General features: G+C 33.6%; 1 protein-coding gene across 3 annotated transcripts in view; it reads left to right on the top strand.

Moving 5' to 3' along the window:
• The window catches only part of Dach2 (dachshund family transcription factor 2), a 564,773-nt gene that overhangs the window by 165,914 nt on the left and 384,191 nt on the right, over positions 1-14,668 (top strand). For 2 of the 3 annotated variants that reach the window (XM_013024981.1, XM_013024980.1), the window contains exon 2: positions 3,649-3,687. The exons of the other annotated variant lie outside the window; for it this stretch is intronic. In XM_013024981.1, the coding sequence (XP_012880435.1) occupies positions 3,649-3,687 (39 nt within the window). The remainder of the gene's footprint in view (positions 1-3,648; positions 3,688-14,668) is intronic. 3 annotated transcript variants of the gene reach the window in all.

Raw genomic sequence — 14,668 nt, 5'->3', positions numbered from 1 at the left:
TAGCTAGGCATTCTAATACTAGATTGAAGAGAAGTGGAGAGAGTGGGCATCCTTGTCTTGTTCCTGAGTTAAGAGGAAATGGCTTTAGTTTTTCATTTAGCATCATCTTATATGGTCGTATGTACATAGCTTTTGAGCTTTTCTGCTCATCTGATGAAATTATCCTAAACATAAACTAATTAGTGAAAATGAGGGAAACCATGGGACCTATATTTCTTTGGTGTCATTCTTTCTGATAAATCATAGAATTCTTATATATATATATATATATATATATATATATATATATATATATATATATCAAGCACATTATCTTGATCCATTCATCTACTGAGGGGAATAACAAAATGCTGAAACAAGGACACAGGATGACCCATTGCAACAATGATACCCACCCACAAGACAGTATACTGGAAATTAACTTTACAACTTCCGGGGGGGTGGGGCAAGGAGTGAGGGAGGTGGGGGAAAGAAGGGGTAGTGGGAGAACAACAAGGAAAGGGGTAATAAATGCTCAACAAGTACTCATTGCCTTGCTTATGTAACTGTAACCCCTCTGTACAGCATCTTTAATATAAAATAAAATTACAGAATAAAAAAGAAACACCTTTGCCTTGATGCTGGTGTGATTCATCCCTCAGCAGTTTAAAGTTCTTGTCACACTTTGTCTCAACTACCTTTCTCTCTCCTCGAGCATGTGCTTGGAACTTTGCCATCTCCCTCTTCTTCAGGAGTCAGTAGAATTTGAATATTAACTTACTGTGTTGTGTTGGATAGCAAAATTTCTATTTGTCTTCAACCAGTTTGCATGAATTTTGAAATGGAATATACATTGTGCATTTAATCCTGTCCTATGCATTTCATAAGATGTTTTGTCATATTACTATATGTAATTCTGTAGTGTATTAGATTTCAAAAGTGAGACTCTGTATCTGAATCTTATATAAAATTAACTCCAGGTGAGCTCACTGAGTAGCAGTTACTATCATTAATTTTTCAACCTCTGCACTGACACACCAAAAGTTGGTAGAATCAAAGTATGAAAACTTATCAGTGGTACAGAGTAAAATTGATCTTTACTAAATCAAAACACATCCTTTTCTTAGGTTTTGAAGCACATTGGAATCACTTTCTAGTCATAAAATTTGCATATAGAAAGAACTCTACAGTATCTTTAATCATTGTTTTAATAGTTATGATGGTTGAAGGTGGTAAAGGGTTGAGAGAGCCCTTATTACAGACATATCTCACAGGAACTTGGCTGATATTAGCTCTATTGTCAGTACCATATGTTGCTATACTATCTGATTCAGTGTTTAAATTACTGGATCAAAATATTTCGGTCAGTGATTTTTGTATAAATACTGTTATGAGTATATTTTAGTCATGAAGAATTTCAGGAACCTTGCTTATGACTATAGTTTCACACCCAGACTTGAGAATGGTGTGGGACACTAAATTGGAGCTTTAGTAGACAAAGAAAAATCTGAGTAGGTATGAAATATTCTTGGCCAGTTCCAGAGAATCCACAACTTTTTTTTCACATTGTATTATTATATAATGAGCTGAGTTGCTAGTAGCATCTTGTGAAACTTGATCAAAAAATTCCAAAATGTTGATTATTTGGCAAAGAAAGAAACCTATAATAAATCAGTTGACATCACTAAAGAACAAATTTAGAATATACATATCAAATTTTATTTTTCCTATCCTAGCTGTGGGTTGAAAACATTTGGGAAAAATAGTGTCTGCAGAAACTCTATAGCCATACTTACAAAGCATTTATATTGCATTGGGTATTGTAAGTAATTTGGAGATGACTTTAAGTGTCTAAGAAAATGTACATATTTGCAAATTCTATGCTAGTTTATGTAAGAAATTATATATGTACAGATTTTGGTACAGGGGACTGGATAAAATCCTGCACAGTTACTATATGTGTACTTAACTTGTAGACCTAAAGCCCTAGAACTATAGCTTGAATGCAGAATAAAATTTGTTTTTGATATTAGACAAATGAGAGCATGTCAAATATTATTGTAAGCCCTTAATTTTCTAAGAACTTTTTAAGTCATTAATGAAAAGACAGTTAAATCATGGGCTTTTATATATTTATCAGAGCGTATTAATTACAATATTTCAGAAGTCAGTAATTTCACAATGTAAGTTCAGGTAGTCTATGGAGCCTATATCATAGGAAACGTTTATTTGGCATTTATGAGTATAATATACTCATTCAAAGAGACTGAATGAGTCATATGTATGCCCAAATCAAATATATCTGACAGTGAAGTAACAGAGCTAAAAAACTGATAAAATGGGTCACTTTTCCTCCTACTTTCTTTTCCCAACACCCCTAAGATATGTTTGAATTTGCTATTTATTTAGAGTCCTTTCTCTAGACCTTTGAAGCAGGGAGGTGGTTGTGCTTCAAAACCAAACAAAAATAAAAAAATAATAAACAAACATGAATCATAACCAAAAAGTCATTGTAAGAAAATATTATATGTATATTTTCAGTGAGAGTTATAGAACATTGCTATTTTATTGATATTTAGAAATGTATCAAGACTCAAAAAGCCACATTATAGTTCATATATATAGTGTGCATGCTGATCCTTGTGCTTGAACAAGGGCCTGGAGGCTGTCCCCGAGCTTCTTTTGATCAAGGCTAGTGCTTTTCCACGTGTACAGAGCTCCAATTCTGGATTTTGGTGGTAGTTTATTGGAGATAAGAGTCTCACAGACTTTTCTGACCTGGTTGGCTTTGAACCACAATCTTCAGATCTCAGCCTCCTGAATAGCTAAGATTTAGGTGGTGCTATAGACACCTGGCTAGTTCTTCTAATTTTTTAAACACTCAGTTTACATTTTGTTACTCTTCATTAATGCATTTGAGAACACTGTATTGACCACACAACTGGAAAGAATGGTTGCTTTATTGAACAAGCTGATTTTGTGGGTTTTGATTGATCTCTTTCATATGTGTTGAATTTTTTTGTGTGTATAATTCTGGGTGTGTATGTGTGTGTGTATGTGTGTGTGTGTGTGTGTGTGTGTGTGTGTGAATGTGTAACCCTTATGGGGAAGATATAAGATAGTTCAGTATTGTTCTAGATATAAATAAGGAGTTGTATGATTAATGGCTCTCTGTTTGGGAAATTAGTCAAATGAAAAATGAGAAAAAATGAGAAGTTTTATCCTCCTCCAAGGTATTGGAATACCCAATGGGATGGGAAGAAAGGCCCCTGAAAGGGAAAAGACAATATTGTTGAATCGTTTTTTGGGGGAATTGTTACGACCCGAGGCCATTTTGTTCAACAGAAATCTATAACCTATTTCCTTGCTTTCATTTAGAGAAAAGCCTTAAATTACATGATATTTCACATTATTCCTTACTCAATGGGGATTAGGCTGGAAATATAACAGTATCCATACATTAAAACACTATCTGATAGTAATTCAGGCTTTCCCATCTTCTTTGTCTCTTCCCTGCTGGTATTTCATTGTGTGTTATCTATCTAAAATTTCTGCAGTATTTAAGAAGCTTTTTTTGTGAAATAAAATAAAGACGATTAATTGGAAGTTCACTAACCAAAACTCTCAATTAACCAGTTTTATTTATTTTTTGCTACACTCTCCTTTTAGAAGGAAGAGGCAAATGACAAGAAAACAAGCTGTTAACAGGTATTTATGTATTTATTTTTTAAAAATCAACTTTCTGGGAATGTCCTGGAACCTGTACAGATTCTGCCCAACTTCCACAATTTTCCTCCCTAGAATATATTTGTTGTTGTAAGAAAGGGGAGCCATTTACATGTTTCAGAAGAAAATGTGCCATCATGCTTAATCTTTTGTTAATAATAATAAACAAAATGAAATCAAAACAGGTAATTAGTGCTGGTTCTTCTATTTGAGGATTATAGTGTACTGGATACTCTATAGTTTCACTGTTTTAACTATTGGTCGTTTCCATTATCTTGGAATTGTTGCCAGGGTAATAGAGTGGGGAGATGACTCATAGCCACAGGGAACAACTGCTTTCTGGTTTAGTAAAGTAGAAGTTAGGAAAAAAGTGTAAATTGATAGGGGTTGATTGAGAATCATTGGCATAAAAACCATGACACTTATGTCATGTAAAATTATGGGAAGATAATTGAGATGGCCTCCCACCCCTTGGTGTGGAATGCTTAGGAAGGTGCATTCACTTTTACAGGGCCGCACAGGCTATTAAGTGTGCTATAGCAACAAATGGAAGAAACTGGAGTTACTAATCCAAGTTGGTCTAATCCTCAGGTACAGCAGCACTTTGTAGGCAAGTAAGTAGATCTAAAATATTTTGAAATTTCTTTGCTTCCTCATATTTAAAAAATATATGGACATCATGGTTTACATTTGAAACATCCTAAACATCTATGGAAATGTCAGATCAGTTGCAGTCTTGAAATTTCACCTTACTTTGGACTTCCTACCTGTCAGTTTGTAATGGGGAAACAGTGAATAGTTCACTCCAAAACAAGAGGGAAGAAGCCTGGGATCCTAAGTATGTTTTCCTATTGCCTGGAACTAGTGTACCCTTTAATTATCCCCACATAGCTTTCTTATGTTAAATCCCTTCTGAGTAAGGTTTTTTCCCTTAATGCTGGTTCTGTCTATATTTTTCTACAAGAAAAGTTCCATAAGACTTTAGGTAAGATAGAGACTATGCTATGTGAGTTAGCTTGCATTTTCAATATAGAAAATGGAAATCATAGTGTTTCTATTATCTGGGACATTTTCTCTCTTAAAACTAGACATTGATTTCAATGTCATGCACACTAAATAATTCCTGAGCAACCTGAAGTAGTGGATGTACCTCCTTAAGGGCCAAACCTTGTATGTAACTGTGATATCAATGCTGGGGAGACTAGAGCTGAGTAGACTTTATCAGGGAATGATTTGAACTGAAAATGATGGATTGGGGTTTGGGTTTAGGTTTGGATATTGTGTTTCTAATTTTGTATGAATGCCATTGGATTCAGGTCTGAACTTGGCTTTTAATTTTATTTTTCTTGTAAAATGGCATGCAAATCTATGCCAGCTCCTCTCTAATTAAAATGGAACAGCAGATTATAGCTATAATAGATCTATTTCTGGGTTATCAAAACACACATTAAATATATACATAGAACTTATGTTTAATGAAATATGAGAAAAACAATGGACAGTTTTTTAAAGTATATGCATTAAGTTACTCATATAAATTACACAGAAACCAGGTTTGCAAACACTAATGTCTTTGGAAGCATGTCTGGTAACAGGAACTAGTGAGGACTATGGTTAACTAGAATGTGTACACACATGGTACATTGCTTCTATGTTGGAATTTAGGTTCAGTGTTGTCTTAAATTTTAAGGAACTCTGAGAATGTTGAATTTTATATGGAATTCTCCAATTTGTAAATGTTCGTAGATAACTTGCTAAAAATAATCAACACTGTGCAGAGAAAACAAAAGAAACCAGCCAAACAAAGAGAACCATCTGGGTTCTGAATCCAGCCCATGGGCTGTCACTTGGCAATCTCTGCTCTAAGCTATAAACTCTCAAGCTATTACAATTACCAAAAGAAATCACAGTTTATTGTAAACACACCTAAAGCTGTGATGATGGAAAATTTAAATAAAAAGTAAATAAAAAATAAGTGGAGTGCTTATAAATTATTCTTCTGCTACTCAAAATGGTGGTTACGCACCTCATGATGTTTTAATTGCATAGAACTTATTTTCCTCTTATAGTTTGAAAATTAATATAGAATTACGAAATTTTTTGCTTTACTGTGTATCAATGAGTTACAATATGAAACAGATCATTACTGCTATGCCCAAATGAGAATATTTATGCATATTTTTGTCACGTATTATAATTAAGCTTTTTATTTAAAGCCCAATTTTGTTTGCTTTAATAGAAAGAAAGGCATGTGTATGGCATGTGTTGTTTTATTTTAAATTTGCTTGCCTTTAAACAATTCCCAAACCATCTAGATGAAATTCCTTTATTTTTACAAATGTTTAAAATAAGAAATAAGAGAAATATAAGTAGTTAGCATAACAAAACTTTGTTTGAACATTTGATACACATTGGCAAAGATAAAACAGGATGGTCATCTGAGTTTTTTTTTTTTTTGAGGTACCGTTTAACCGATTTCAGACTTTGCTTGTTTTTCTGTCCTGACCTGGAATTTAGCACATAATCCCACTGTGCTACAATGCTTTTGACATCTGCATACCTCTTTCATCACTGGCAATTCAAAAGCACATTTGTCTTAAAAGGAAACAATTCCAATTTCAGTCTTTCTAGAAAATAAAAGGGAAGGAAAAGGAAGACACTGCCCGGACCCTGACAGTCACTAGTATCTCTGCTTTAATGACCTCTATAATTAGCACTATAAGTCCTTAGAATAATAAATTATGGTTGTCATTTCTCAGGAGGAACTGAAGAACTTTAAAAGATAAAAAGGATAGAGGGGAAAAAGAGTATAAATATCAAATTCTGAATGGATTAGAAAGATATTTGTTGACAAACTATTATAAGAGAAGATTTTACAAAGACCCATATTAAAGAAGAGTCATTGTTGAGTCATTACATGTGACTATGGGCAAAATAGTTGATTTTTACTTAAATTTGCCTACATGGTGCTTCCTTTTCTAGATGATCACAAGTAATTTGTTATAAGAATGAAAGAAGTTTAAATATAGCATTCAAATTAATTAAACCTACTAAGTAAAATTTGACCAGGGTAGATATAAATAAGGTAATTCAATGTAAAATTTTTAGTAACAAAAGCTCTTTTTTGTGCCGTAATAGAATACTTAACATTTATTAAACATAATCTGAGGTGACTTGTCATGCTTAGTCCACTAAATGACTGAAGGTACTTTTAGGGTCTTTGTTTTATAGATGATGATAATGAGACAGAGTGTTGAGTGATTTGTCCAAGAAGGTACAGCCTACTGATATCAGCATGAGCATGAGAGTGGAATCAAATTTCAAATTGTATGTGCTTTAGACTTGTAGGGAACTAGACCCAGTCTTATGTCTAAAACATCATTTCATATTTATCAATTATAGTCAGTCACATGTTCATATTTCTGTGCATACATATCTATTTATAGAGCCATTTTCCACTGTCAGGAAATACATATGACAATTTTATTCTGAGGTGACTTTTGACATCATCATAGATATCATTATTTTGATAGTATTAAAATTAGGAAGAGTAATTATGACACAGTTGAAATAAAGCATGAAAAGGTGACATTCATTCAGAGCTTAATTATAACCAAACTGCTCCTGTGTAGTATTAATGATATAACTAATAATAATCTCCTTTCTGTTGTACCTTTCATCACAAGTAATAATGTCTTACATTTGATATAGTCTCTTTAATATAAAAATAAAAAGTATGTTTTTATATGCAAACATTATACTGTATTTGTGATTGATTCTAAAGAATTCTTCTAAATTTGCTAGTTATATTGGTTTATACCTGCTAGTTATATTGGTTTATACCTGTAATCTCAATTACATGGGAAGCAGACATAGGAAGATCAAGGTCTGAGTGTGGTCTTGGAGCATATTCAAGATCCTGTCTCAATAATAAGGCATAAGGACATGTCTCAAGTGGTAGAGCACAGCAACTTTGACACTGTGAGTTCAAAGACCCTTACTTTCCCCAATTAATGTAAATTGTATGATGATGTATTATACTTTTGTAATTATGTATACATTGTACTTTGTTATTCATTTACATTGATATTTATATGTCTAGTTTATTCACTTAAAATTATTGATTATAGAATTTGTGAGTATCAATTTACCACAGTTTGATTATTCTGTCATGTGTTTACGGACATTTAGGTTTGTCCCACTCAAAAAAAAAACCAAAACCATAAAAACAGAACACAGTCTTGTATCTGGTAGAACTGACCTAGAATATAAACCTAAAAGTGAAGATTTTGGTTTGTGGGTATGTACATCTCCTACTTTAATAGTTATTGCCAAACTGCTCTCCAAGTTTGTTTTGATATCTCTAGGTTGTTTTGATATCTCCTACCAGTATTATAAAATAATTTTCATTTGCCTCCATTGTTGGCAGCGTAGATGTTTATTGAAACTTTTATTGAAACTATACTTATTGTGCACCAATCCTAACAAGAAAATTACATTTTGTCTGTTTGTGCATACTGTTGTAACACTCTTTGCCTCAATTTAGACTACAAATCCTGACTTATTTATCTTTCTGTTTCTCCTTATTCCTTAAGCACAGTTAGGGGTGGATGGTTAGAGAGAACATGGAGTAATATCTCAGTATTTTAAGGACTAGACAGTAGCACTACAGTATTTTGAATCCATCTTCCTCTTTTCCCCATCTTAAGCATTGTATTACAAATCATGGAATGTATTGAAATTACTGTACAGCCATTATTTGCTATGGATTTGCCTTTACTTTCTAGTGCATTTTATGCAAGTTTCTTATTTGGTGAAGAGAATATTACAGAATTTCAGTGCACTTAATATGTGATGTCAACAGTTTGTTTATGGTGTTGTACATAACAAAAATGGAAGGAGGTTTCTGTGGTTGACTATTTCTTATATTGTATGTTTCTTTTAAATATGGTGCTGATTGTATTTTTCATTTTAAAGAGACTTTTGCTTAGAAATCTGGATTATTACCCTGAGAGAAACAGAGCTTTCAGGGTTAATTATACTTGATGTGTGCTGGAAAGAACTTAGATTTACAAACCTAATACTGAAAGAGCTTTAACTAGAAAGGAAATCAGTTACAAATGAATTTAATATTTAAATGCTCAGAGTTACTCTTACTTTCACATATACCACACATATGCACATATGTACACATATGTACATGCACACAGATATTTTCTCTCTAGGAAGGACACATATTTTTTTCAGACAAGACTTACTTTATAGTGTGGAAATTTAATCAAGCTATCCACTTTTTCACAAAAAAACAGATAATTTAAAACACATGGTATTTCCAAATTTTAAGGGAGAGCATTTTGAAGACACTAATTCTTGGATAATGTTCACTAAGTGACTGACAATACAATTGGCAAGACAACACTCATTCAAAACATGAATATTCTAGTTACTCAATATTTTAAAAAATGCTTATCACCTGCCTACATTTCAAAAACAATAGTATATATATTTAACATATTGATCATTCTTCCTTTCCAAAACAAATTGAATTCCATGTACTACTACTAAGTGTGCACACCTGTGTTAGTTTGAATGAAGTCTTGGCAAACAGTATTTGTTAACTTTTATCTACAAAACATCAAAATCATGGACATCTTTTTCTTTACTACTGACTCTAAGAATAGCTATGCACCTTACAACAAATGCCATCTAGGTAATAATCCTATAGTACTTTTGTAGGAAATATTCCTTTTTACTATTTTTTTAAAACACCTGGTTTGAACCTTGAACAAGTCATTTACATGATGTTTTCTTGGGATTACCTACATTCTTGTCCACTCTGACCTTGTAATTTTGCTCACAGTTGGAAATGTAATGCAGAGTGACTAAGATAATGTTGTTTACACAGACTTTAAGTGGAGTGACATTATAGTCAAGCAAGTGTCACATCACCCAAAGTGAAGGAAGACTTAATTACCATAATCCTGTGAATACTAAAATTTCTTAGCCATGTGTAGCATAATAATGGAATGTTCTGCATGTTATATTTGATAATGCGAGATGCAGTACATCAGGTCTCAGGCTGTGTGTTTCTTTCAAAAGGAAAGCAAAGTGGATTTCTAGAATGAAATAGTCTTTTGTGAAGTGGAAGAGTTTTAATGTTCAGGTGAAGTCTGTACTTTCTTTAAAACTCTGAGGAATTGCCTAAGTGATGTGAAAATGAAGGCCATGCTAAAATATCCATAAAGTGAATGGGGTGGCAAACCATGAATTTCTCTGAAGGTTGCAGGGTAGTTTTAACTAAATGACAGAGATAGGATAAAGAGGAAGTGCTGATAACCACCTATTATTGTATGATGGGGAACATATCATTAATTTGCAAAGAGAGTAGTGACATTTTCTAAAATTGTATAGCCCTATTCTGAAAAGTTTGTGAGTGTAACTAATTAGTTGCTAACATGGAGTTGATTCTAAGACCCAGTATGAATGCATTTGAAAAAGAAAGGCATTGTCCTTAAATTGATATGGTTTGTAATACATCTTGATGAATGGTACAAAATAATGTTAAGAAATGGGACTATTATGTCAAAATGGCCATTCATTGATTTGTAGTCCTTGAAGGAATTATGTTCCATGGCAACCTATTCTAAAGTCCTGCAGATAAATGTGAAATACCCTAAGGACATCTTAGCTTTCTGTTTTAGGTAACAGAGTTTTCAATATGAAGAATTTGCTTCCTCAAAGTTTTCTTCCTTTCCCAGTTTGTAAGCACACCAAAGTTATGCTGTTACTTTAGATTACCGTTTGGAGATTTTTTTTAAATCATTTTGACCATTCAGAAAGGAAAAGTAAACAAAATAGATTCATAGAAAAATACTTCAAAAAGTGAAAATCATTAAAAATGCCAAGTGTAGCTCAATCAATAGGTTAATGTTAGTGATATGTTATTAATAATTCATGAAAACATTGCTGGCCCATCTGATACATACAGTATCCCAGTATTTAAAAAATGGGTAAAAACTATTAAAACATATAAATTTTTGTTTCATGTTAATAAAAATAGCCATGTTTGTAATTGGGAGAGTTTAAAAAGCATTTGAACTCATTTATCATCACAAGAGTCTTTCTGTAGAGAATATTTTTATTTATTTATTTATTTATTTTTTTGGATCCGGTCGTGGGCCTGAACTCGGCCTGGGCACTGTCCCTCAGCTCTTCAGCTCAAGGCTAGCACTCTACCATTTGAGCCACAGAACCACTTCCGGCTTTTTTTTTCTGCTTATGTGGTGCTGAGGAATCGAACCCAGGGCCTCATGCATGCAAGGCAAGTGCTCTACCACTGAGCCACCTTCCCAGACCCTGTAGAGAATATTTTTAATCAAATATATAAATAAATTATTCTTTGATCTTCATTAATACCCTTTTTTTAAACTAGTATAACCAAACAATACATTACTGTAATAATATACTTGGTCAACAGACCTATATTTAAAATGAAATTAGCTTAAATTACAAAGTCTTGTTATTACATTCTCTGTGCGGTAAGATTTACAAATACCTATTAAATCATACATTGATTTATCTGACACACAAACTCTAAAGAGGATAGTGGTTTTTATTTTTGTCATGAATTGCACTTGGCAATAAAGCATATACTTAAAACATTCAAAACATTATATGAAAGGATTTAGAATACCTGCTTGAAAAAGTCCATTTAAAATTAGTCAATCTGTTTTAACAGAATTTAAAACAAATTGCCTCTAATCTTTATTTGTCCAGCTATCCCTCTTCAAAATTAATGTAAGGATAAGATAGTTTTTAATACAATGGACTTAATACAAAGGTTGCTGAGGCTGTGTGTGTGTGTGTGTGTGTGTGTGTGTGTGTGTGAGAGAGAGAGAGAGAGAGAGAGAGAGATTCTGGAGACTAAACCTAAAGTTTCATGGATGCTAAGGGTGTGCTTACCTCTCACCCCATCCTGGTTTTCTTTTTTTTAAAATAGTTTTTATTGAGATTGATTACATAAATTTCACAAATACCCCATCATGTTTAAAAAAATTGAAAATAATCATCCTATTTTAGGACAGCTACAGATTTACAGAGGACCATTGTAATGACTGTTCGGAGACGTCTCACATCACCGTATCTAGTTTCCTCTGTTGTTACTATCTTAAAATTAGCAGATCAATTGGTCACAATTAAAGAATCAATACTGATATACCATTATTAACTGAAGTATGGATTTAGTCAGCCTTCCTCAGTTTTTCCTTAGTGACCTTTACCTTTGGTAGGATGTAGGATAGTACATTACAGTTATTTGACACATCTGTTTACACCTCCTTTGAAGTTGTTTTTTTTCTCATTTTTGAGGCATTCCAGTCAGATATTTGTAGAATTTTCCTCATTGAGGTTTGTCTAGTGCTTTTATAATTACTAAGTTCAAGTTGTATTCTGTAGGAGGAAGATCATAGAGGTAAATTACCATTTTCTTCACATCATGTCATGGTAACTTGTTACTCTTGAGGTTGACCTTGACCATTTGGCTTAGGTAGTGGTTGTCAAGTTTCTTCACAGCAAAGTTGCTTGGTAATTATCTTTCATTTCTGTAGTATGCTCTTCTCTTTGGGAATTTCTGGAAGGCCATCACTACATGCAAAATAATTTGAAATTTTTCTGCATGGAAAATTGAGCTCTTCTCCATTGACTTATTTAATCATTTTTATCAGTACAGAATCAGGCATTTATTTTATACATTGGTTATAATCCAATATGGTAATGTTTATGATGATGATGATGATGATGATGATTGATTTATTGTTCTTGGTGTTGTTGGCTGTACTTTAGTTTGAACTTAAGAACTTTTGCTAGCTACAACTGAACCATGATTCCCACAACAATATTTATTTTATTTCAAAAAATTCTAACATCTTTGGCAGTTGAGAGTTCTTTCATTTGGTTTCTATGTGCCATTGTTTTACATGCCACCAATAATGTAGATTTATTTGTGTGTTTCTTTACTTTCTTACACTATAAAATCCTCTAGGTCTATGGTCAGCTATTTCACCAAGGAGGGGTTTGGACAGTTTTTGATCTTATTAATACATAGTGGATAAGAAAGAGGCTTGTAAAACTATCTCAACTTAATTTTCTTGTTGGTCTCCTGAATTTTCTATCATGTTTATGCTGTACATATGCCTCATTGTCTTAACACATATATCTGTGTCCAGCATTCTCATAATAGCTAGTAAGAAAAGGGCAAGCTTGGCAACAATGGCTCATGGTGGTAATCCTAGCTACTTAGGAGGCTGAGATCTGAGGTTCAAGGTTCCAAGCCAGCCAGGGCAGAAAATGCCTATGAGACCCTTATCTCCAATTAACCACTCAAAAACTGGAAGTTGGCGCTGTGGCTCAAGTGGTAGAGGGCTAGCCTTAAGCCCAAAGAGTCTCTGAGACAGCACCCAGGCTTGAGTTGATGCTCCACAACCAACAGCAAAAGGAAAGAGCAAGAAACCTTACAGTCTTTTACAGTCATACATTGTAATAAACCGATTTGAAACAGTACTATTTAATTCTCTAATATGCATGTCCTTCGTGCAATGTGCTCCCTTACACTGATCCAAATAAATGAGTTAATCATCAGTACTTGAGTCCCCATGAATTCATTTTTCCCTCAGAGAGGATTCTGGGGTCAAATTAATATGGAAAATAAAAGCTTAACATAAAGATAAATGAAGAGGTTTTACTCCAGGGCTCCTCAGAGTCTTATAAATTTGCTCTGAGACTCTCTAAGTGAAGATAGTACATAGAGGGCTTACTGTTGTTCTATTATAGGAAACACATTTCCAAATGCTTTTATAGTGGCTGGAGTCTTGATTTTGTGGCCAAAAGTCTCAAGTTTTACCACATATTGTATCATCCATTACCTCTAAGACCACAGACAAATCACTTAATCTGGGAATACCTTTTGTTCTCTTTCTTTTGGGGGGAATAGATGTTGTCATGGGATTTGAACTCAGAGCTTCATACTTGTTAGCCATACCCACAGCTCTTTTTGCTCTTGTTTTTGTGAGACAGACACCTTACTTTTGTCCAGGCTGGCCTAGAAAGGATCATAAAATATATTTCATAGCTAAGATGATAGACTTGTGCTACCACACCCAGACATTTCTGTTAAAATATTTTTTATTTTTTATTATTTTTTTAATGTCTTTTATTGTGAAAATACTGTACAGAGAGGTTACAATCACATGAGCAAGGTAATGAGTACATTTCTTTTTGTTAATTTTAATTTTTATTTTTTGTGAACATATTGTACAGAAGGGTTACAATTACATGGGCAAGATAATGAGTACATTTCTTATCAAGCATTGCAGCCTCCTCCTTTGTTGACCCTTCACATCCCTTCCCAGCCTCCCCCAACCCCCCCACCCAAACCCGCCCCCCCACCAAAGTTGTAAAGTTCATTTTTGACATGACAACTTGTACTTCTCATAGTTGCATCGGGTCCACCTGTATCCTTAACCGACTTGTTTTTCCCCATCTCCACAAATAATACCCACATCAAATATAGTGAAAGCAGGGGTTGTACTGTGGGGGAGGGACATACAAAGCTACAAAGAAATAATCTTATAAATGAGTTAGAAACAAATGCATGAAAGAAAGAAACATTTAAATACTTATCTAAGGGTTCATTTTCCTAACATCACATTATCTGACCTTTCCTGCTTGACTCATACATATACTAGATATTGCAAATAAGGGGAACCATGGGACCTTTGTTTCTTTGGGCTTGGCTTACTTCACTTAATATAATTTTTCCAAGCCTTTCCATTTCCTAACAAATGGGGCAATGTCATTCTTTTGATGGAGGCATAGAATTCCATTGTGTATATATACCACATTTTCTTGATCCATTCATCTACTGAGGGGCATCTGGGTTGGTTCCATATCTTAGCTATGGTAAATA

This window comes from Dipodomys ordii, unplaced genomic scaffold (genome assembly GCF_000151885.1).
Source record: "Dipodomys ordii isolate 6190 unplaced genomic scaffold, Dord_2.0 Scaffold80, whole genome shotgun sequence".
Lineage (NCBI taxonomy): Eukaryota > Metazoa > Chordata > Mammalia > Rodentia > Heteromyidae > Dipodomys > Dipodomys ordii.
Note: the sequence above shows the minus strand (reverse complement) of the source record. Positions and strands in the feature narration are given on the sequence as shown.